The 26,002-nt window shown below is 47.2% G+C and overlaps 1 protein-coding gene across 1 annotated transcript in view; it reads left to right on the forward strand.

Moving 5' to 3' along the window:
- LOC123748498 (murinoglobulin-1-like) overlaps nt 1-26,002 on the forward strand; it is a 219,923-nt gene that overhangs the window by 52,651 nt on the left and 141,270 nt on the right. Inside the window, exons 2-3 of the mRNA XM_069326610.1 lie at nt 15,708-15,895; nt 24,008-24,246. Coding sequence (XP_069182711.1) covers nt 15,708-15,895; nt 24,008-24,246 — 427 coding nt within the window. The remainder of the gene's footprint in view (nt 1-15,707; nt 15,896-24,007; nt 24,247-26,002) is intronic.

Raw genomic sequence — 26,002 nt, forward strand, 5'->3', positions numbered from 1 at the left:
AGCAACCCTCCACCCTGCCTATCCACTAAGTAGCCCTTCAACCTACCTATCCACTGAGTTACCCTCCAGCCTGCCTATCGACTGAGTAACCCTCCAGCATGCCTTTCCAATGAGTAACCCTCCAGGCTGCCTATCCACTGAATAACCCTACAGGCTGGCTGTCCACTGAATAACCCTCCAGCCTGCCTATCCACTAAGTAACCCTCTAGCCTGCCTATCCACTGAGTAACCCTCCAGCCTGCTTATCCACGGAGTAACCCTCCAGCCTGCCTATCCACTGAGTAACCCTCCAGCCTGCCTGTCTACGGAGTAACCCTCCAGGCTGCCTTACCACTGAATAACACTCCAGGCTGCCTATCCACTAAGTAACCCTCCAACCTACCTATCCACTGAGTTACCCTCCAGCCTGCCTATCCACTAAGTAAACCTCCAACCTGCCTATCCACTTTGCAACCCTCCAGCCTGCCTATCCACTAGGTAACCCTCCAACCTGCCTTTCCTCTAAGTAACCCTCCAGCCTGCCTATCCATGAAGTAACCCTCCAGCCTGCCTATCCACATACACAAAGGGATGTAATTAAATGCAAAATAGCTGACGTCAGCACATAGCTGTAGGAAAGTTTTGGTGGCGTCCAAACGCTACACCAGCGAAAGATGAATTACAACTCCAATATGAAAGTTTTAGTTGAAGTAAGTTATTATGAGGCGACCCAGCCGTGGAGAGTGGCACAGTTGTGGTTGTGAATGTGAGCCACTTACCCCGGGGTTGTTAGAGGCGGTATTCGTGTGGTAATTAACCTTGCTCTAACATATCTGAGAGTGGAACTTTCTTTCCTTCTGTCAATCAAGTCAAAAACTCTAAATGATTTTCATGTTTGTTGTGTGTGAGATAAGATGAGCCGTGCAGCAGGCGCCCCACAACTGTGGAATTGTTCTCATACACTCGCTCCTCACAGCGTTGCGGGACACCTCGTTATAATGACTCCCATGCAAGTCTTTATCTTTTGAAAAGGAAGCCTTTCTTATAATATATTTTGTAATTATTTTCCAAATCATAAATTTTTAAAACATTATCAGAGTATTTTTATTCACTAATAAAAATCATTAAAACATACTTCACTAACAAAGTAAACATGCGTGTATATACAGTCAAACACCAAGTTACGAGGAATCTAAAATTTGTGAATAAAATTTATGATTTATGATTTATGGCAGGAGTGGGATTGTCCAGGGGAGGTTGGCAACCACTCTCATAATAATGTTTTATTTACATGATGTAGACTCAAGCTACACAACTCATCCCTTATAAAACCCAAGCTATGAACTCCAAATAATATTCGTGTCTGTGAAAATGGTGAGAGAGAATTTGTTATCAGAGTTAATTTATCCAGTAAACACATTTCTTTCAGAGTAGAACTTTCAGAGTAAGTAATTATCAAAAGAAGGCACCAAACAACTTTCTGAGTAGAACTTTCAGAGTAGAGCTTTTAGAGTAAAACTTTCAGAGTAGAACTAGCATCGTTGAGAGTATTGGGCGGTGTTGCCATGGGGAGATACGCAGCGGCTGGGGCTGCCAAGTGTGGGTTCACTCCAATACTGCGTGCTGGAGGTCACTGGCAGGGTGCAAGCTGGTCGTGGCCAGGCCGCGCCCTGCAGGTGTGCACGAGACGCAATACCGCCCACGAATTCTTGCCTTATTGCAAAACTTCCAGGGAAGTTTTGTGTTGTGAAAATGTTACTAATATTGCAATATTTGGGCAGTGTGGAGTACCGTATAGTTGAGAAATATGTCATTATGACTCGTAATGTGCCTTTGCTCACGAATAATATTGGCCTGGTATTGGCTGTTTGGCAGCCGTGCGGAGCGGTTCTGTTTACATTCGCTCCTCAGTCTTGCCTGGACGTTTGGCGTTCACACAGCTGGTGGCGTTTTTTGTGGCCTGGCGGGCCGGCGGGATGGCGTTGCCCATGCCGCCGATGAAGCGTGTGAATACGGTTGAGCTGGCCTTCTCTGGTCAGGTGAACTACTCATTGTTAGAGGTTGCTCTCCTGGATGTGCTGGGTCTCAACCCTGCAGATGTGTGTGGTGTGCAGCTGGCTGGGGAACATCGGGCCTTGGTTAAGCTGACTGACGCTGTGGTGTACCGGGATATGGTCGACAAGTATGATGGGCGTACTGTACCTTTGCCTGGCGCGGCGGGTACGGTTTCTGTAACGGACTTGTGTGTTCCAGTGACTTTTGTGGTGGTGCGGGGGCTGCCGTTTGAGTTCCCAGAGAGCCTGCTCCGCCGGTTCTTAGGAGGATATGGGAGTGTTCTCGCCTGTCGGGCGAATGTGCTGAAGTCTGGCCGTCTTCGTGGCGTCCTGATGGGTATCCGCACGGTTACTATGAAGCTGAGGAAGGCGATCCCGTCGTCGATGGTGCTGCTGGGGTTCAAGGTGCAGTGCTTTTATGAGGGACAAGAGTGCACATGTTTTCGGTGCGGTATGGCTGGACACTTGGCTGCTGGTTGCCGTAATGGCGCCGTCCGGTTGGTCAGTGTCTTCCGAGAAGAGGATTTTCCGCCTCTACATGGCCTTGTGGACCTGGGGGATGATCCTGCCGGGTTGAACCCTCCCCCTGCACCTACCAGTGATGATGGCGTTGTGGGTGCGGTGCGCCCCACTGGTGCTGATGTGTCGGGTCCGATGTCTGTGTACCGCCCTGGTGTGGGTGGTAGTGCGGTGGTCACGCATGTGGAAGTGCATCCGCCTCCGGTTGTCATAGCCGCCGATGTTGACGCTTCGGTGGGGCGTGGCCCTGTCGCCGGTGGAGGATGTCGCGCCAGATTCTGGTGCCCTTGGTGTGGAACCCTTGGAGGCAGATGAGTTCTTGGGAGGGGGTCGCCCCTCTCGTCGTCCTTCCACCACTGCTGTCCAGGGTCAACCTGGCTCTCAGACGAAGCGCGGGAAGACGAACAGGAGTGGTCGCTCCGGGGACCGAGGGCCTTCGGTGCGGAGGTTAGAGCCTGATGCGAGTGTCGGTGATGGTGAGGGTGTGGCGGTGTCTGTAGTAGACCCGTCGGTGCCGGGCGGTGGAGGGTGTGTTGTGGACCCTCCTGGTGATCTCATATGTGGGTCCCCTCGGGTACGGAGCCCGGAGTGGGCGGTTGTGGATCCGGGGGACTGTGACAGTGATGATCGCGGCCTTGTGATGAAGCTCCGGAAGGACGCTGGCCTCCCCCCACCCCCCCCCCCCCCTGTGGGGAGTGCGTCTCCGTCGCCTGGGAACCCGGTGGCGGCTGCTACTGCTTCCGTACACGGGGTGTCGGCCGGACCGGTATGACGGTTTTGTGGTTAGATAGGGTTTATCTCTTTTCCCGATGGATCCTAAATTAACATGTGCTTCGCTGAATGTGAATGGTTTGCGTTCTGTGGCTGTGCAATTGGGCCTGGTGTCGATGCTGCGTGAGTGGAGGGTGGATGTGGCTTTTGTGCAGGAGCACAATGTGCAGGAAGTGGGGTTGTTACATGTGTTGGCTGAGGGGTTTACGGTGGTGTTAAACCCTTCGCGTGGCTTAAGTGGAGGTACGTTGATCCTGCTTTCTAAGCGGGCCCCGATTTCCGTGCTTCACATGGAGATGGACGAAGGTGGTTGGGTGCTGTTAGTTCTGGTCTCCTTTTTGGGGTCTGAGGTCTCTCTCTTGAATGTGTACGCGCCATCTGGGGCGGCGCTGAGGCAGAACCAGGAGGTTTTCTTTTCCCGTGATGTGCTGCATTTTTTGCGGCACGATACGAGGGGGATGATTTTGGGGGGGGGGGGGATTTTAATTGTATTACATCGCCGCGGGATAGCAATAGTCTTCGTCCAGCGAATATCTCGCCGGCTTTGACTGCTACCTTGAAGAGTTGCGGGTTTCGGGATGCGGCCGTGTTGCAAGGGGGTCCTTTGGAGTACACTTTTATCTCGCGTGGGGCTTGATCTTGCCTTGATCGTTTTTACGTGCCTACTGGGGGTGGTTCGGTTTTTTCGTTGCAGACGGTTCCCGTGGGGTTCTCGGACCATTGCATGGTGGTGTTGCAGGTGGGGATTCGCAGCCAGGTGCGGGTTGGCCGTGGCTGGTGGAAACTGAATTGTGAGTTGCTGAAATGCCCTGTTGTGTGTGCCCAGTTCCGGGCCAGGTGGGCTGTTTTGGTCGCTCGGAAGGGGACTTTTCCCTCGGTCCTGGAGTGGTGGGAATGGGCTAAGGTGGAATGTCGGTCGTTTTTTCGGGTGGTGGCGAAGCGGGAGGCGTCGGGAAGATTTGGTTTGTTGAGGGTCTTGCAGGCATGGTTATTTCGCCTGTATGGGTTGCTGAATCAGGGTTTAGATAGGTTTCGGGAGATCTCGGTGTGTAAGGATCTCATTTGTGGGCTGAGGGAGGAGATGGCTGAGGGGGTACGTGTGCGGGCTGGGGTGGAGGAACGGTTGTGTGGTGAGAAGCTCTCGCAGTTTTAACTGCGGAGGGAACGGGTGGGGCGTGCCTCTGTTTTGTTGGCAGGTCTTCATCGGCCAGACGGTTCGGTTTTGTCGGACACGGGGGCGATTTTGCATTATGTGCGTGGTGAATTGGAGTCTTTGTATGGGGTGGTTGTGGGGGATGAGGGGTTGATGGAGTCCTTCCTCCAACACTGTGCACCGGGGTTGTCGGGTATGGATTGTGTGGGTCTTGTGCGGGAGGTAAGCCCTTCGGAGCTTTGGGAGGTTGTGCGGTCCTTTCGTCGTGGTAAGGTTCCAGGGTCGGATGGGTTTCCGACGGAGTTCTATGTCGAGTTTTGGGATTTGCTTGGTGTCGATTTTTTGGAGGTGGTTCGGTTTTGTCTTCGGAGTTTCTCTGTCCGTTTCGCAAAATGGTGGTCTTGTGCGGCTTCTTCCGAAGCCGGGAGACTTGCGTTTTTTTGCAAATTGGCGGCCTATTAAGTTGCTAAATGTGGATTACAAGATTATTTCCAAGTTGTTGTCTGGACGTTTGCGCTCGGTTGTGGGGTCGGTGATCTCTTGGGGTCAGTTTTGTGGCGTTCCAGGTATAGGTCGTTGGTGCATTGCAATTCCCTTTTTCGGGATTTGCTCCTCTATGTGGAGGAGTCTGGTGTTCCCGCGGCCATGATAAGCCTGGATTGGTCCAAGGCTTTTGATCGCATGCCAATTGGATTTGTTTTGCGGGTCCTGGAGAGGTTTGGTTTCCCGCCCCAGTTTGTGGGCTGGATACGGATGTTGTATGCTGGTTGTAGTAGTAGGGTGTGTGTCAATGGGTTCCTTAGTGCTCCCTTCGCTATTCGGCGTTCGGTTCGACAGGGGTGTCCTCTGTCGATGCTTCTATATATTCTGTTTCTGGAGTCCTTTGTTCGTGCAGTGCATGCTTGTCGTTCAGTTGTCTCACTGTGTTTGCCGAATGGCTTGTCCCTCAAGATTTGTGGTTATGCGGACGACACGGTCTTGTTTGATGCCTCTGAGGGTTCTGTGCCTGCTGTTCAGGATTTGGTTCTTCAATTTGAGTCGGCTACAGGGGCCTTGGTCAATCGTGGAAAGTCTTGTCTTCTGGGGTTGGGCCTCTCATTTGGTGTGGTCTGGTTCGTGGTTTCCGGTGGTTCAGTCCATTCGGGTTCTGGGGATTACGTGGTTCAGGTCGTCTGTGCAGTCTTTGGAGTTTAATTGGGAGGCAGTTTCTTGGGGGGTGGGCATATCTGTGGGGATGTTGTCGCAACGGGCCCTGAATATTTACCAGCGGGCGATTGTCGTGTCTTATAAGGTTTTGTTGCGGGTCTGGTTTGTTGCGCAGTGTTTTCCGTTGGATCGGCGGAAGGCTCGTGCTCTGGAGGGTTTGGTGTATCGTTATGTGTGGTGTGGCCGGTATCATCCGGTTCGTCGATCTACGTTATGTCTTAAGGTGTCAGAAGGTGGAATTGGTATTCCTGATGTCTATGTGAAGGCATTGGCTTTGTTTTGGGGGTCGGTTCGGAGGAGTTTGGTGTTAGGGGGTGGGTTAAACTCCTTAGGGTTGTTTTACTGCTCTATGAGGTTTAGTTTTTTGCTTGATCTGGATCGTTGCCAGGAGGTGGCCATGTATACGCCTCCAGTGTATTCGTGGGCGGTTTTGATCCTTCGGGCGCTTTGTCGATTTCCTGGGTTTGTCTCTTATGGTTGTCAGGAGGTGTATGGGGCGCTTGCCTCTCGGGTGCCTCCCAGGGTCGAAAGTTTGTACCCTTGTTTCGACTGGGGGAATGTGTGGGAGGTGTTGAGTGGGCCGTGTATTGCGCCACGGACGCGTGAGTTGGTTTTTCGATATTTGCATAAGTCTTTGACTGCGAATGCGAGGCTCTTTATGTTGGGTTTGGTCGCCTCTGATAGTTGTGTTCATTGTGGGAGACGTGAGACTCAGTTGCACGTCTTTTATTTTTGTGTGTGGGTTCAGGGTTTGGTTGGGTGGTTGCGGGATGTCATTGCAGCCTTTTGTGGTCCAGGGGTGCAGGTCGACCTATTGCGGTTTTTGTTTTTTTCTCGTTCCCTCGGGGCTCCAGGGGGGTACGTTACACGCTCGGGGTGTTGTTAGCAGACTATATTTTTTGTTTATGGGTTGGTAGGATGGAGGGGTATGGGGTGGGGAGGATTTTGGGCTTTTTGAAAGGCCGTCTGTCTTATACTATGTGGTGGTTGCGTCGCTCCTTTCCTAGGGTTTTTCATGCTTGGTTCACGGTCGAGTATGTCCGGGGTGCTGCGTTGGTGTAGGTGGTGGGTTCCTGTGGGTGTGGTTGTGTGTGTGTCTGTGCGAGTTCCTTTGGTTCGGTTCCCTCTGGTGGGTGGGGGTTTGGGGGGTCTGTGTTTGTTTGTCTTTGGGGTTTTGTGTGTACTGGGGTTTGCTTGGTTACCTTGTGTGGCAGGGTTTTGTTTGTGTGTGGGTGGGTATGGGTGTGTTGTGGTGTTGCATGGCATGTCTGTCTCTCTCCTGATGTGTCCGGTGCGTGGGTGTTTTTTCTGCTTGGTGGCTGGCCATCCTCTGTCTGTGGGGGTCGGGTTTGTGTGCTGGGTGGGTGTGTTTGTTTCGTATGTGTTCCATTGTTGTGTGTTTTTTGTATGCTTGTGTTCATTGTCATTTTGTCTTGCTGCCTTGTGTTATGTGCTTTTCATTATGGTTCCTGTTGGCACGCCCCGTATGGGTGGCATGTGTTGTTTGTTTGTGTGTTTATGCTTTTTTTTACACTTTGTTCTGTTATCTGTGTCATTTTACTGTGTTATATGTTCCATTGTCGGTTTGTACTATACCGATTCCTTTATTTTTTACTATGTGATTTTACTATGTAATGCTAATGTGTTCTGTTTCCTTTATTTTATGTACTGTACTGTGCTGTGTATTGCTTTGTTGTATTCCATTGTTATTTTCCTGCATTTCCTTACTATGTTGTATTTGCAGTGTTATATTAACATGTTTGTTATTGTGTTCTCGTTTCTGTGGTGTGTTGTCTGCTGTTGTGTTGTGTGGCGCATGGTGCGTGTGTTGTCTGCTGTTGTGTGGTGTGGCGCATGGTGCGTGTGTTGTCTGCTGTTGTGTGGTGTGGCGCATGGTGCGTGTGTTGTCTGCTGTTGTGTGGTGTGGCGCATGGTGCGTGTGTTGTCTGCTGTTGTGTGGTGTGGCGCATGGTGCGTGTGTTGTCTGCTGTTGTGTGGTGTGGCGCATGGTGCGTGTGTTGTCTGCTGTTGTGTGGTGTGGCGCATGGTGCGTGTGTTGTCTGCTGTTGTGTGGTGTGGCGCATGGTGCGTGTGTTGTCTGCTGTTGTGTGGTGTGGCGCATGGTGCGTGTGTTTTGCGTTTGTGTTATTTTTGTATGTGTTTCTTTGTATGTGTATTCCTGTTTATACTTTACCCTTGGTTTATTGTGCTCCTTGTGCGCTTTTGTCATTACTGACGCTTTTGCCACGCCCCGTCTGGGTGGTGCTGCTTTTGTTTGTGTGTGTGTGTTCTTATGTGTTTTATGTTATTCTTTGTTTTCACTTTTGTGTTGATCTGTGTTACTTGTTATCTGTGTTCTTTGTTATTCTGTGTTCTTTGTTATTCTGTGCTTTCCTGTTTATATGGTTACTATACGCTGTACTTGCTCTGTTTAAAAAAAAAAATAATAATAATATTGGCCTGGATATATAACTAAAGGGCCTAAACAAGCAGCAGAATGGTTGAGGTTATCGTTCTCTACGTGACTGACGGGCGAATAATGTGGCGGTAAAGAAAACACCACAGTAACCGGCCAGTGTGGTGGTTTATCACTGGAGACTTGAGGCCGAGATATGAAGGTCAAGGAGCACTTCTACACTAGAAAACAATGCTTGTGAAGGTAAAGATCCCCCCACACATCATTCCTGTCTCCCCCACACACATCATTCCTGTCTCCCCCCCACACATCATTCCTGTCTCCCTCACACACCGTTCCTGTGTCCCCCCACACACCGTTCCTGTGTCCTCCACACACCGTTCCTGTGTCCCCCACAAACACCGTTCCTGTCTCCCCCACACACCGTTCCTGTCTCTCCCCCACACACCGTTCCTGTCTCTCCCCCACACACCGTTCCTGTCTCCCCCAGGACACACCGTTCCTGTCTCCCCCCCACATACCGTTCCTGTCTCCCCCACACACACCGTTCCTGTCTCCCCCACACACACCGTTCCTGTCTCCCCCCCACATACCGTTCCTGTCTCCCCCACACACACCGTTCCTGTCTCCCCCACACACACCGTTCCTGTCTCCCCCACACACACCGTTCCTGTCTCCCCCACACACACCGTTCCTGTCTCACCCACACACACCGTTCCTGTCTCACCCACACACACCGTTCCTGTCTCCCCCACACACACCGTTCCTGTCTCACCCACACACACCGTTCCTGTCTCACCCACACACCGTTCCTGTCTCGCCCACCACACACCGTTCCTTTCTCTCCCACACACACCGTTCCTGTCTCCCCCATACACCATTCCTGTCTCTCCCCCCACACACCGTTCCTTTCTCTCCCACACACACCGTTCCTGTCTCTCCCACACACACCGTTCCTGTCACCCCCCACCACACACCGTTCCTGTCTCCCCTACACACCGTTCCTGTCTTCCCTACACACCGTTCCTGTCTCCCCCCCCACACCGTTCCTGTCTCTCCCATACACACCGTTCCTGGCTCTCCCACACACATCGTTCCTGTCTCCCCTACACACCGTTCCTGTCTTCCCCACATTCACCGTTCCTGTCTCCCCCCCACCACACACCGTTCCTGTCTCTCCCACACACACCGTTCCTGTCTCCCCCCCACCACACACCGTTCCTGTCTCTCCCACACACACCGTTCCTGTCTCTCCCACACACACCGTTCCTGTCTCTCCCACACACACCGTTCCTGTCTCTCCCACACACACCGTTCCTGTCTCTCCCACACACACCGTTCCTGTCTCTCCCCCACCACACACCGTTCCTGTCTCTCCCACACACACCGTTCCTGTCTTCCCGCACCACAAACCGTTCCTGTCTCCCCCACATACACCGTTCCTGTCTCCCCCAAACACCGTTCCTTTCTCCCACCACACACCGTTCCTGTCTCCCCCACACACCGTTCCTGTCTTCCCGACTTCTCACGTGTTCATCTAGATATCTCTCTAGCCTTATTTCTTACTGGAGGGAACTTTGATTCAAATGTAATGATCTGGGGCTCAGATCATTGGTTCTCCCTTCCTTCCTTCTCCCTTTTTCCCCTCCTTCCTTCTCCCTTTTTCCCCTCCTTCCTTCTCCCTTTTTCCCCTCCTTCCTTCTCCCCTCCTCTCTTCTCCCTTTCTCCTTGGCCGTCATTCGTCTCCCCCCCCCTGTCGCCCATTTGTCAAGGACCAAGAGATTGACCTGAGGGTGGTCTTGCCTCGTGATACCTTTGGCTTCCCCAACTCAACTTCCCTTACTCAGATTTCCCCTCTCCATCCCCCTCTCAAGTCCCTCTTTTTTCCCTCTCACCGGTCCCTTCCCCATACCAGGCGAGTCAAATGTCCCTACCCTTTATCTTGGAGGAGACAGGCTTGAACATAATTTATTAGTTGGTAAACATTGCTCGCATGTGCACTGGGCTCCATAGAGGCGCCTTGTTTCCCTTCTAATAGCTGGGGAGAGCTGACTCAATCTTCAGGAATTCATGTAGCCTTCCACAGCAGATCAGGGAAGGTGATTGGCGGGAGATAAGGGCCAAGTTCTTATTGGCCCTAGAGAGCCAGACCTCAGGCCTAAGTGTTAAATGGTTGGCCTTTGCCAAAATAATGGGTGGAGCCCTGGGACTGTATTAGATGGTGGGAGGAGTAATCCTACCCAGCAATAAGCTGATAAAATAAAATTTGATTAGTGTGTCTCGGGAGTGTGTGGAATAAAGGGGCCGCAAGCCCGCATCCTAGGGGCTGAGGGCAGCCATCAACATCGTGGCCTCAGTGCGATTTTAAGGTATTGCGCACTTGACTCTCATGTCCTCAGTAGATATCCATTGTGCCTCTAGGGGAATAGAATAGGGTATATGTTCAAATTGTCTTAATTTACATATTTCATAAAATAAATTGTATAACTTGTCCAGTGGTATTCACTTAACTCCCCTTTGATATATTTATCTACTTTGTCATTTTTATGTGTTGAATTGGAAACCCCCATGTTCTCCTACAGTTAATAGATACTAAAGTTGTCCTTGGATTTAAATAAGTAAGTAAATTAAGCAAACTAATTTCCCAAAATTTATTACTGAAATTCATATTACCCGGGAGTCCAATGATTACTGATTCCTTGCCTTCCTGGGGGATCGGTGATAGACACATTCAGATATGGTTGGTCGGGAAGGTGGTGGCAGTGTTTAATGATTTTTATTATTTTTTTTTATAAATTTATACCCCTTGTCCTTGATGTATCTTCCTCATTTAATATTCCTCTGATATACTTGGCAGTCCAGTGAGGGGTCATACTGGACTGTAACAGTGTTAAGCTGGGGTATTGAGTGAAGAGAGAAAGAGAATTACAAAAGGGATAGCGAACGATTACGAAAGACGATCATAGAGGTCAGTGGGTTATTACAATGGATATGGGTTATTACACAAAAAGAGGACTAAACAAAAGCCAAGCTTGTTCTTCTACACATAGAAATTTATTAACATTTTTTTTCCAATTTCCATCAATTGATATTTATGTTACGGCCCTCTCGGGACGCAACGGGGTTCTTACTCTGATGTTGTTAGAGGAAGTTGTATCCGACCCCAAGCCAGTAGTGGCTTTCAAGGGATGTGATCCGTGACGCAAGTAACTTAAAGGGGAAGGGAAATAAAGGCAAAAACTTAATATAATATAATGATTTCCAACACCAATAAATAATATATAAAAGTAACACAGGGGGAGGGGTATTAACACTTATTTACAGGGGAAATACACAATTGTCTTCTGTTGAAGACTCTGGACACAGGCTCTCTGTGCTAAATCCTCGGTGCTTCTTCGTGGCCTCACAACAAATCCTCTGGGAAGCTGAGTCTACCCCAAACACAGGCCAGCCAAAACACAGGTCCACTGGGGGCACCGCCGAGGAGGCCGTCAACCACACGTCCAGCAAGTCTGCTGGCAGGTTCCGGATCAGCAAGGCTGGTCAGGCCACTCCATGGGCGATATTGGGGTAACGCCCTAGACACGAGCCTCGTGTGATATCACAAATCACTCTCCTGTCCTCAGTACCCCAGTGGATAATCGTCTCCAGTAGTCGGTCCCGGGTAATCCTTCTACTGCCACTCCACTGGCAGGGTAACACCACAGTGTTCTTCCGGGGGACGACTTCACAGCTGCTGCAGCAAAGCACAAGGTATGGAGACGGCTGCCTTGGGTAGACTGACTCAACTTCCAACACAGCAGTCCCAGGTCGACTCTGTAAACAGACACGTCATCAATAACTGGGACACACTAAGGCACCTCACTTACAGGCTCAGACACAAACGCCCACCTATCCACTCCATAAATGGCACTGGTGTCTGAGCACCACCTCACCAGAGGTCAGCAGCGGCTGTGTTGAGCGCTGAACAGGACTAGAAACTGGCCCTTGTGACCAGTACACTCCGTCCTCGACAGGTGTCGTCGTCCATTTGGTGGGGGTTTCGGGAGCTGACCCACAGATGGCGCGGTCGTCACTGCTCCGTGCTCGGACGCTGGATCCGGGTTCGTAACAATTTAACACTTTGACATTCTATTATTTAATACAATATTGACCAAATTAAAAGGGGGGGGGGGGATCACCCTCTCCATACACGCCCACACCATACATGGCTAAACGGTTCAGACTCCACCAGCTCGTCAACACTACTACACCCAATTAGGACAATGCATTACTGACACTCTTATCTCACTAACAAGTTCACCCAGGGATGGGTGATGGCTAATCACCCACCCGGATGGAGGAGCTGGTTGGATGTATTCTCCCATGCAAAGGTTCCACTCTCACTGCTCAACACACCTCGCTGTCCAAGCCAGGGGTGCGTACTCTCCCAACCCTCTACAACGGGCTCTTTGTTAAGTACTGCCATGTCAGCGGATTGAAGCTAGTCAACACCTCACCTCATACCATCTCGCACCACCCCAACACGCACATACGCATACATACACACACCCACCCACAAATACAACTCACAATTATACATGAAAGAGTGCAAAATACTTGCACTGTTACACCAACACACCGTTCCTGTCTCCCCCACACACCGTTCCTGTCTCTCATCCACACACCGTTCCTGTCTCCCCCCACATCGTTCCTGTCTCTCCCCCACACACCGTTCTTGTCTTCCCCACACACCGTTCCTGTCCCCCCACACACCGTTCCTGTCCCCCCACACACACCGTTCCTGCCTCTCATCCACACATCGTTCCTGTCTCCACCACACACCGTTCCTGTCTGCCCACACACCGATAGTGTCTCCTCCCCACACACCGTTCCTGTCTCTCCTTCCACACACCGTTCCTGTCTCCCCCACACACCGTTCCTGTCTCCCCCCCCCCACACACACACCGTTCGTGTCGGGGCAGTATGCCGGATGTTGTCTTGGTCTCGACGATGGTAGAATAGTTACTGTGTTCGCTGGTTGTTATTGGCTGACCGAGTATATTTGAAGTAAATCAACTTTACTCGGTTTGAAAATCCGAGTAGAATGAGTGAAATGAAAATCATTCAGCTGTATTTGACAACCAGTTTGGGCACTGTTGTTGCAGTCAGCGGTCACCATTCACCCGTCAAGAGTCAGCTGACCTTGACTACCTGTGTGGACACAGAATGGCTGTAGGTGTGGGCCAGACCTGTGCTTCAGGGTTGTCGGGTACTCCTCTCTCGCGAAGACTGCCGCTTCTCTAACCCTCAGATTTGAGTCATCTCACGGACCTCAGTTCGCTCAAAGACTTTAACTGTCTGAGCAGTGAGTCCTGAGTGTTGACCAATCACGAAGCAGACTAGGTGACCCGGCACGTTCCGGGTCTCCTTCCATTGGTCCTCTTAGTTACGTGTTTCGAATGTATCATGACTTCCCCCTGACATCATGGCTGTGCCAAGCGCTATCATATCTATCGGAACATCTCAGAGATATCAAAAACTATAAGATTACAGATTCTCTACTTAAATTTATACAGAGGAATTTAAACGTTGTCTCTCTGGCAATCCTACATATTAGTAAAGAGCAGACAAGATTGTCAGAAAGGTAGCGGTGCTGTGGAGGACAGCAGTTACCATAGTAGTACCTGCCATGGTACCAGGGACAAGGTGTCAAGCAGTACTGCAGGTACCATAGCAGTATGCAGGGGACGACCAGGTGTCAAGCAGTACTGTAGGTACCATAGCAGTATGCAGGGGACGACAAGGTGTCAAGCAGTACTGCAGGTACCATAGCAGTATGCAGGGGACGACCAGGTGTCAAGCAGTACTGTAGGTACCATAGCAGTATGCAGGGGACGACAAGGTGTCAAGCAGTACTGTAGGTACCATAGCAGTATGCAGGGGACGACAAGGTGTCAAGCAGTACTGCAGGTACCATAGCAGTATGCAGGGACCATAGCAGTATGCAGGGGACGACAAGGTGTCAAGCAGTACTGCAGGTACCATAGCTGTATGCAGGGGACGACAAGGTGTCAAGCAGTACTGCAGGTACCATAGCAGTATGCAGGGGACGACAAGGTGTCAAGCAGTACTGCAGGTACCATAGCAGTATGCAGGGGACGACAAGGTGTCAAGCAGTACTGCAGGTACCATAGCTGTATGCAGGGGACGACAAGGTGTCAAGCAGTACTGCAGGTACCATAGCAGTATGCAGGGGACGACAAGGTGTCAAGCAGTACTGCAGGTACCATAGCTGTATGCAGGGGACGACAAGGTGTCAAGCAGTACTGCAGGTACCATAGCTGTATGCAGGGGACGACAAGGTGTCAAGCAGTACTGCAGGTACCATAGCTGTATGCAGGGGACGACAAGGTGTCAAGCAGTACTGCAGGTACCATAGCTGTATGCAGGGGACGACAAGGTGTCAAGCAGTACTGCAGGTACCATAACAGTATGCAGGGGACGACAAGGTGTCAAGCAGTACTGCAGGTACCATAACAGTATGCAGGGGACATCAGAGACAAGGAAACTTGACTGAATTTCAGTAATCACATTGTTGTTGTCACCAGCAATGATACAAGATTGTTTTGTCTAAGTCCAGTCTGAGCTTATATCAACACAACATTGTTACTGTCTAAGATTTTTCTCTCCTGAGAAAATATGAGTCACGTCTAAACCAATCCCATCAGCGTAATATTCGACAACCAATTACATCTTCTCACAAACGAATTCACCTTAAAATACTCTAAATATTTTATTTAAATAGTAAAGTATTTTATTAAATACTAAAAATTGAAAAGTTTCAGAAAATGCCTTAAGTTTGATAGAGATTATAAAGTAATAAATATTAATTCTAGCATTTCATGAAAATGTTAATGAAATGTCTAAATAAATGTTTATGAATATAGCATTTAGGAAATTTAATTTGATAAATAAAACACTCAATTCGTATAATTGATGCTAAGAAAATCCTTTATAAAACTTGCAATAAATTGTTTGTGGGACAAAGTGACAAACATCTCCATGGGAGAATAAAAGAACATAAATACCACATAACGACAGGTCAAGAGTCCTGTATAATGTTGGTTGATTAAAGAGAGTTTTAAATTACCTTCAAATATTTATAGTTTTCAATATTATTTTGAGAAACGAGGGATTAAACAGGTGTTGATGAGACAATATGTGCGTCATGAGGACACACTGACCGTTGTGGCAGATGTTTAGTAGTTGGTGTGAACGACGGAGGTTGAGAGTAAAGTATAGGGCGAACACAGTTTAGTTTAAATTGGCAGGATATGGAAAAGTAACCATTGTTATTCTTCATAGATATTCTCCCGGATTATAAGTCAATACTGGAGTCCTTTTCCTAGTACCAAGATTACACTTGTCTCTACATCTGGCTAGAATTATTTTTTATATATGATAATTAATGATTGGCATTAATTAATGCCAATAAATAATTATTGCTTGGCATTAGGCATGCTTGTATTAATTTATATGAATTGATACACAACCTTGCTTCTGTTTGAGTTGGTGTTCCATATGGTGCAGATAGGCAAGGACTAACAGTTCGCCGTGCCCCCCACAGAGGCTACGTGGTCACCACGCCCAAGCAATGGGTGGCAGGAACAACAGCCCAGCTGTGTGTGGTCGTGGACGACCCGTCAGCTCCAGCTGGGAAACTGACGGTAGCAGTCACCGCCTACGACTACCAGCAGCTGCCTGAGGAGCGGAACATTACCATCATTCCCCAGACCACTCTAGACATTCCAGCAGGTTAGTACACCACGACGGACACTGGAGACAATCACCAAAGTCACATTTTTAAGTTGACAAACATGTCCTCGTGACGGGGCGTCTACTGGCCACTCTTGCTTCCACAAATCGACACCCTGTTGTTGATTAAATGTTATATACGCGTTACTCCCATATCAAGAATACAAAGTTTAAACACATAATAAATATATATTATATATATATATATATATATATATATATATATATATATATATATATATATATATATATATATATATATATATATATATATATATATATATATTGTGACGGTAACGCGTTGGTGTTCGGCTGTTCAAAGCTAGGGGTATGGCCTCGTCACATAGAATTAAAAAAATAGAAAATCTGGAACTTCGTCTGTGGTAAGGTAAGGAGAAGACACACAAAACACAAGTAAACTTTAACAATGAAATTTTAATTACGTTAAATAAACAAAACATGAATAAAATGGACATACAAATTCGTATAATAAAATCAATCAATCAAAATAATAAGAATAATTAAATGGCAAAATGAAAAGTTACGTTAAGACAAGTGAGCAATAACAAGAAGTGCAAATAACGTAAGTATTGGTGCAGGAATATTGGCTTTAAGCTATCACCTCTCTTAGTACACGTAAGCCAAAGCTTTAGTCTACCAGGAAGAAGTGTTAACCGTATGAAAGCACTGAATATTCTGAGGACTGAGGTCGTGGCGGCCCCAGACATCAAGTGGTATGGTGGGTGGAGTGCAGTTGCAGCCAGACCGGCGGCCAATCAGCGAGGAGCCGGCAACAAGACAGGTAGTTTGGCGGTTTGAGGTGAAGCAGGTGTCCCTGGCTGCATACGGTTTGCGCTCTGGCAAACCTTGCTGGTGTTGTTGTCGTTGTTGGACATTTCTTCCATAGTAGTTTTGTATAGATGTATCGACGTATTTTTGGAGGGAAGAGCAGGCTCAATCTCTTGAAGGAGATTATCGTCACAACTCTCCCCCGAAGCCTGCGGTTCTGGAAGAAGTACGTCGTTATGTGGTGGAGTAATAGATGGAGTCGCTTCTTCTTCATAAACTCTGGAGAGATCATGGGCTAAGATGTTGTCGGAATCTTGGTATAGCATGTCTCCAGGTTGAATTTCTGCAGTTAGCAAGCCCATAGTAGAAGACGTTGAGATGAGAAGTGGGCGTGCTGCAGGAGGTGTAGGGTGGTGTGGTCCGTGTTGATGGTAGACCGAGCACTTTTCAGGTGTGGAGTGAAGTGCTGGAGCTTCAGGATGATGAAGAGTAGCTCCTTGCCAATTGTTCTGTAGTTCCTTGTAGCAGTAGTCGCTGACAGGTGTATTCTTCTCGCCTCGTTGCTGCATCACGACACCACCAACGTCGGTACCTCTGGCGTCGACATGGAGGATGAAGGGCTTATCTGACGAGGTGAGTGGAATTAGAATAGGGCAAAGGAGCACGATTATTATCCTGAAAGTATTTTGGAAGATCATTAAGGATTTCGGAATTAGAAAGCGCTGACTCCTTGTCAGTGCTTTCGGGAGGAGAAGCTGGGACGGTCTCACTGTGGTTGTAGGGTTCTGTGAAGGTAGAACAGTTAGTCAGGACAGTGGGAGGAGTACCATTATATTGCTTCAGGAGGTTGACGTGGCACAGCTGGGTCTTCCGCCGCCTATCTGGAGTCTCTATGACGTAGTTGTTGTTATTTCTGCACTCTTGGACGCGGTAGGGTCCTGAAAACCTGTTTTGTAAAGGTGAACCTGGGATAGGGAAGTATGCTAGAATGAAGTCTCCTGGCTTAAATTTTCGTACTTTGCTGGTCTGGTTGTAATGAGTCTTCATCCTCTCCTGGGCTTTCAATAGATTATCATGGGCAAAGCGGTGGACTCTCTCTAGAATGTGTTGAAGGTTTTGAAGAAACTGGGGCACATTCTGATGCTCACTGAAGGTGGCATCTCTGAGAGAGTCTTTGAAAGCCTTAAGGGGAGTACGGCACTTACGGCCGTAGAGCATCTCATAAGGAGATACTCCTAGGGACTCATTGGGGAGACTTCTGTAAATACACATTATAAGGTCGATTTGCTTATCCCAATCCTTAGAGGTTTCACTACAAAACTTTTTCAAGAGTGCTTTGATAGTCTGATGACTACGTTCAAGAGAACCCTGTGAAGCAGGATGATAGGGGCTGGACAATACCTGTTTGATGTTGAACTCCTCCAGTGTCCTTTTGAAGAGATCACTGGTGAAGTTGGTACCACAGTCGCTCTGAATCTCCCTGGGAAATCCGTATTGAGTGAAGATCTTCAATAGATGTTTTATAACCGTAGCAGCCGTGATGTTCTTCACTGGAACTGCTATGGGAAATCTGGTGGTAGGACACAGGATGGTTAAGATATAGGCGTTACCCGAACTGGTCCGAGGTAAAGGACCAACACAGTCTATTATGAGTCTGTGGAAAGGTTCCGCAGGTACCTGTATGGGAATCAGTGGCGCTCTGGGAATGGAGATGTTCGGTTTGCCTGCCATCTGACATGTATGACACTGTTTAACGTACTGTTTGACGCTATTTACCATACCTGGCCAGTAGTAGTCTTGACGAATTCCATAGTAAGTCTTGTTGAAGCCGTAGTGGGAGAGTGCTCCGTGGGCCAGGTGTAGAATAGTGGGCCGCAGGCTGGTAGGAATCACAAGTTGTTCGATGTTGGCCCAATCGTCCTCCTCCTTCAGTTTACCGGGTCTATATCTGCGGTAGAGCAAGTCGTTCTCTAGGAAGAACCCAGGAATACTGTCGGGTTGAGTCTCAGCCTGGAAAAACAATGGTGTTAAAGTAAGATCTTCCCTCTGCAACTTACGGAACTCCAACTTGGTCAGATGCGGGGGTAGTTTCTGAGGGTCTTGAGGGACAGCGGTAGCAGTAGAATCAGCTGGCTGTGGACGTGCGGCTTGTGCACGGGTGGTCACGAGAACCGGGGGAGAAACTTCATCACTCTCTTGAACCTCTGCTGGAACATACTCTAGAATAGGGTTTATTGGCACAGAGTTACACACCTGGGGTTTGTCCATGACGATCAGGTTGGTCGGTTGCAGGTCTTCTGCCAAGTCGTTGCCTAGGAGAAGTTGCACTCCAGGCATGGGAAAAGGCTTTTCCCTGATGGCGACTTGGACTTCTCCGTTCACGTAGGGACAATCCAGGTGGACTCTGGCGAGAGGGTATGGAGTGGTAGCAGTGAGGTCAGTGATGAAGACAGTTTCTCCGGTGTAGACGATGTTGGGCACAGCCGACTTCAAGATGATCGATTGAAGAGCCGCTGTGTCCCTCAAGATCTTCAATTTGAAACGTCCCTCCGGATTTGAACCGTTGGCAGAGACAGTTCCAGTATACAGGTGGTTACTGAAAAGAGAAAGATCATTAACATTAACACCAACATTCATCACAGGCTTACCGGACTTAGGAGGAGTTGGTTTGGGTTTTTGTTGGTCAGTGGTTCCCTTGTATTGAGACTTACCACACTTGTCTATGGTATGTCCATAGAGTCTACAATACTTGCAGTACAGTTGCGAACCAGCTTGATCGGGGCTCACTTTCTCGTAACTGGACCACGACTTCTTACTGGAGGATGGTTCGGGTGTCAGCCGGTGGATGAGGCTGTAAGTGTCAGCCGACTTAGCACACTTCAGGTAGTCGGTTTCTTCTTTATCTGCTAAGTAGAGACGGACAGGAGGCGGCACACGTCTCAAGAATTCTTCAACAAGCATCAGGTTGACGAGTTCTGTAAAAGTAGAGACATGTGCTGCTTCCAGCTATTTCATGAAATATCTCCGTTTTGTGTTAGCAAACTCAAGGAAGGTAGTGGTACTTGCCTTCAGGTGGTCACGGAATTTCCTTCTATAACTTTCAGTAGAGAGGAGGTAGGCGTCCAACACTGCTTGTTTCAGAGTGTGGTAGTCATTCTCAGACGTCAAATTACTGAGTGTGACTGCAGCTCTACCTGTAAGATGGACTCTGAGAAGTGTGGCCCATTGGTCGACAGGCCAACTGAGTTGATTAGCAAGGGTTTCAAAGGTGGTAAAAAACACATCAACTTCTGCTTCTACAAAGGATGGCATTAACTTACTTGCATGTGATATATTAAAACTGACGGGAAGATTGGCAGTAGCTTGCTGGCGTTGAGTGAAGTGTGAAGTTTCCAAGGCGATTTCGCGTTGACGACACTCTAGAGCCAGAGTCGCTTGTTGCTTGTCATGCTCGCGTTGCATCTCCAACTCGCGTTGTTTTGTTTCAAGCTGTACTCGTTCACGTTCACGGAGCAAGGCGACCTCACGTTCGTGGAGGGCGAGTCCACGTTCGTGTTCTCTCCTCAAGGCAGCCTCACGTTCGTGTTCTTCCCTTCGTATGGCAGCGGCTTCCCTTTGCTGCTCACGTTCAATCTTGGCCAGCTCTAGTTTGAGTTTCATCGTTGCCAAATCAGTTTTATCTGCAATATAGTAAGTTTCATGAGTTTCAGAGTCTATCTTACCTTGCTCTAAATAGTAATCCAGCAACAGGTTGTGTAGGTCATTTTTGTTGGCTTGGTAGGGAACTTCTAGTTGATACTCATGTGCAAGTGTTTGTAATTCAGTCCTCTTGGCACGACTTAAAGTCCCTATTTCACCTGCTGGATTTGCACGGAAAGCTTGGAGACGAAACATGGTGAAATTAGCAAATAAATGTAACACGAATATTCAGTTATAGTGAATGTCAGAAACAGGACAACGTGGCAACTGATACCTATCCTGTGGGATCTTTAACAATTAAAGTTAAGAATAAGATGTTAAATGATTAATTTAAATCAAGGGCGCAGGAAATCTTGTACTCGGTACTCATGTAAGAGGATAAGGGCAAGAAAATCCTACTAACAAATGAAACAGAGTTTCGAAAACAAATGAAACAGTAAATTGCCTCAAAAGTAAAATTGGTAGTCCAAGGATGTAGGCATACCTTGCCGAGTCTCTATAGGACATAGAGCAAGTTTTTCCTACTGAATTTAATATGATACTTACAGAATTAGCGAACTTTTGTGCTCTGAAAAAGTAAGCTAATTCCCTACCGTTGTATGTATCATCATCTCTGACTGACGTGTAGGGGTGCGAGGTGTCAACTGGTGACGAGAACTGCTGCTGAGGTCCCAATTCAGCAACTAAAGTTCGAGCTAGAGGAACTATGGCCCTCTTTGTCCTCCTACAGTCAGATTGCAGAAGATTGGGTGCTCTTGACCCGGGGCAGACCACAGTACCAGGGTACCAATATGATGATCTGTCAAAATGAGAAATATCCAAGGGACAAAGATGGTAAACACGAGTAATAACACGGAGGGAGAGATGACCAATTAAGAGTATGACTGCGGCCTACAGTCACCACGTAATCCAAAGTTGTCTCACCTTCACCATATGTTACTCTCGTAATGCACAATACACTGCACCATATAAAAAATGAAATTGAATATGAAAAATAGTAAAAGCTACGTTACCAAAGTTAAATACGCTTACCATAAATTACCACTTGGCACCAGTACCTGAGTGAAGCTCCTAGGACAGGCCCCCATATAATATGTGACGGTAACGCGTTGGTGTTCGGCTGTTCAAAGCTAGGGGTATGGCCTCGTCACATAGAATTAAAAAAATATAGAAAATCTGGAACTTCGTCTGTGGTAAGGTAAGGAGAAGACACACAAAACACAAGTAAACTTTAACAATGAAATTTTAATTACGTTAAATAAACAAAACATGAATAAAATGGACATACAAATTCGTATAATAAAATCAATCAATCAAAATAATAAGAATAATTAAATGGCAAAATGAAAAGTTACGTTAAGACAAGTGAGCAATAACAAGAAGTGCAAATAACGTAAGTATTGGTGCAGGAATATTGGCTTTAAGCTATCACCTCTCTTAGTACACGTAAGTCAAAGCTTTAGTCTACCAGGAAGAAGTGTTAACTGTATGAAAGCACTGAATATTCTGAGGACTGAGGTCGTGGCGGCCCCAGACATCAAGTAGTATGGTGGGTGAGTGCAGTTGCAGCTAGACCGGCGGCCAATCAGCGAGGAGCCGGCAACAAGACAGGTAGTTTGGCGGTTTGAGCTGGAGCAGGTGTTCCTGGCTGCATACGTTTTGCTCTCTGGCAAACCTTGGAGATGTTGTTGTCGTTGTTGGACATTTCTTCCATAGTAGTTTTATATATTTGTAGTGACGTATTTTTGGAGGGAAGAGCAGGCTCAATCTCTTGAAGGAGATTATATATATATATATATATATATATATATATATATATATATATATATATATATATATATATATATATATATATGTCGTACCTAGTAGCCAGAACGCACTTCTCAGCCTACTATGCAACGCCCGATTTGCCTAATAAGCCAAGTTTTCTTTAATTAATATATTTTCTTTAATTTTTTTCTTATGAAATGATAAAGCTACCCATTTCATTACGTATGACGTCAATTTTTTTTTATTGGAGTTAAAATTAACGTAGATATATGACCGAACCTAACCAATCCTACCTAACCTAACCTAACCTATCTTTATAGGTTAGGTTCGGTTAGGTAGCCGAAAAAGTTAGGTTAGGTTAGGTTAGGTAGGTTAGGTAGTCGAAAAACAATTATTTCATGAAAACTTGGCTTATTAGGCAAATCGGGCTATGCATAGTAGGCAGAGAAGTGCGTTCTGGCTACTAGGTACGACATATATATATATATATATATATATATATATATATATATATATATATATATATATATATATATATATATATATATGTCGTATTTAATAGCCAGAACGCACTTCTCAGCCTACTATGCAAGGCCAAATTTGCCTAATAAGCCAAGTTTTCATGAATTAATGTTTTTTCGACTACCTAACCTAACCTAACCTAACTTTTTCGGCTACCTATATATATATATATATATATATATATATATATATATATATATATATATATATATATATATATATTAGTATATTTTGGTAGCAGTCTTTCCTGTAGACATATATTATTAAATATGACCGAAAAAGTAAGATTAATAATTCTAACACGAATTTTCTCAATCTTTCGTACATTTCTTTTCACTGTTGGAGGTAAATCAAAAATCAATTCTCCAAAATTCATTTTTATTTCTAGTCTGACGCGACACGAGCGCGTTGCGTAAAACTTATTACATTTTCAAAGATTTTAGTTCACAAATACACAACTGAATAGAACTTACGCATCTCCGATTTTATATCTACATTTGAGTGAGGTGGAAGGGGTGATGTGGCATTAACACAAGACAGAACAAGATGTGGCATCAATAGGGTATTAATTTCATCAACACAAGACAGAACAAGAGGTGATATTAATAGGGTATTAATTTCATCAACACAAGACAGAACACGAAACAATGGATATTGAATAGAAGTGTTTGTAGAAAGCCTATTGGTCCATATTTCTTGATGCTTCTATATTGGAGCGGAGTCTTGAGGTGGGTAGAATATAGTTGTGCAATAATTGGCTGTTGATTGCTGGTGTTGACTTCTTGATGTGTAGTGCCTCGCAAACGTCAAGCCGCCTGCTATCGCTGTCTTGTGTTGATGAAATTAATACCCTATTAATATCACCTCTTGTTCTGTCTTGTGTTGATGAAATTAATACCCTATTAATGCCACATCTTGTTCTGTCTTGTGTTAATGCCACATCACCCCTTCCACCTCACTCAAATGTAGAAATAAAATCGGAGATGCGTAAGTTCTATTCAGTTGTGTATTTGTGAACTAAAGTCTTTGAAAATGTAATAAGTTTTACGAAACGCGCTCGTGTCGCGTCAGACTAGAAATAAAAATGAATTTTGGAAAATTGATTTTTGATTTACCTCCAACAGTGAAATGAAATGTACGAAAGATTGAGAAAATTCGTGTTAGAATTATTAATCTTACTTTTTCGGTCATATATATAAATATATATATATATATATATATATATATATATATATATATATATATATATATATATATATATATATATATATATATATATATATATATATATATATATATATAGACAACTAGAGTTACTGTTCCGTGTTCCAGGAAAGACAGGTTCATGCTATGACGTGTCGGTGCCGAGTTCCTCGGTGTACACCCACTCACTACACGTGGCGGGCGTGGTGGGCGGCGCCAAGCTCAACCGCACTGTTTCTCTCACCCTCAAGAAGAGCAGCGACATCACCTTCGTCCAGACGGACAAGTACCTTTACGAGCCCAGCCAGAATGTCAAATTCAGGATCCTCACTCTCACAGGACCCTACCTCAGCGTCTCTACTGAGCCGGTGAGTTACCTCAGCGTCTCTACTGACCCGGTGAGTTACCTCAGCGTCTCTACTGACCCGGTGAGTTACCTCAGCGTCTCTTCTGACCCGGTGAGTTACCTCAGCGTCTCTACTGACCCGGTGAGTTACTTCAGCGTCTCTTCTGACCCGGTGAGTTACCTCAGCGTCTCTACTGACCCGGTGAGTTACCTCAGCGTCTCTACTTACCCGGTGAGTTACCTCAGCGTCTCTACTGACCCGTTGAGTTACCTCAGCGTCTCTACTGACCCGGTGAGTTACCTCAGCGTCTCTACTTACCCGGTGAGTTACCTCAGCGTCTCTACTGACCCGGTGAGTTACCTCAGCGTCTCTACTGACCCGGTGAGTTACCTCAGCGTCTCTACTGACCCGGTGAGTTACCTCAGCGTCTCTACTGACCCGGTGAGTTACCTCAGCGTCTCTACTGACCCGGTGAGTTACCTCAGCGTCTCTACTGACCCGGTAAGTTACCTCAGCGTCTCTACTGACCCGGTGAGTTACCTCAGCATCTCTACTGACCCGGTGAGTTACCTCAGCGTCTCTACTGACCCGGTGAGTTACCTCAACCTCTATACTGACCCGGTGAGTTACCTCAGCGTCTCTACTGAGCCGGTGAGTTACCTCAGCGTCTCTACTGAGCCGGTGAGTTACCTCAGCGTCTCTACTGAGCCGGTGAGTTACCTCAGCGTCTCTACTGACCCGGTGAGTTACCTCAGCGTCTCTACTGACCCGGTGAGTTACCTCAGCGTCTCTACTGACCCGGTGAGTTACCTCAGCGTCTCTACTGACCCGGTGAGTTACCTCAGCGTCTCTACTGACCCGGTGAGTTACCTCAGCGTCTCTACTGACCCGGTGAGTTACCTCAGCGTCTCTACTTACCCGGTGAGTTACCTCAGCGTCTCTACTGACCCGGTGAGTTACCTCAGCGTCTCTACTGACCCGGTGAGTTACCTCAGCGTCTCTACTGACCCGGTGAGTTACCTCAGCGTCTCTACTGACCCGGTGAGTTACCTCAACCTCTATACTGACCCGGTGAGTTACCTCAGCGGCTCTACTGACCCGGTGAGTTACCTCAGCGTCTCTACTGACCCGGTGAGTTACCTCAGCGTCTCTACTGATCCGGTGAGTTACCTCAACCTCTATACTGACCCGGTGAGTTACCTCAGCGGCTCTACTGACCCGGTGAGTTACCTCAGCGTCTCTACTGACCCGGTGAGTTACCTCAGCGTCTCTACTGACCCGGTGAGTTACCTCAGCGTCTCTACTGACCCGGTGAGTTACCTCAACCTCTATACTGACCCGGTGAGTTACCTCAGCGGCTCTACTGACCCGGTGAGTTACCTCAGCATCTCTACTGACCCGGTGAGTTACCTCAGCGTCTCTACTGACCCGGTGAGTTACCTCAACCTCTATACTGACCCAGTGAGTTACCTCAACGTCTCTACTGAGCCGGTGAGTTACCTCAACGTCTCTACTGAACCGGTGAGTTACCTGAGCGTGTCTACTGACCCGGTGAGTTACCTCAACGTCTCTACTGTCCCAGTGAGTTACCTCAACCTCTATACTGACCCGGTGAGTTGCCTCAACGTCTCTACTGACCAGTTCCGTGGGATCCATTTCTTACAAGCTTTCTAAATGGCTCACCAAAATCTTGTCCCCATTGTTAGGAACTATTTCCTCTTCTCATTTGACTAATTCTCTAGAATTAGGTAACAAATTTAATAGTATTCCTGTCACT

The sequence above is a fragment of the Procambarus clarkii genome, chromosome 18 (genome assembly GCF_040958095.1).
Source record: "Procambarus clarkii isolate CNS0578487 chromosome 18, FALCON_Pclarkii_2.0, whole genome shotgun sequence".
Classification (NCBI taxonomy): domain Eukaryota; kingdom Metazoa; phylum Arthropoda; class Malacostraca; order Decapoda; family Cambaridae; genus Procambarus; species Procambarus clarkii.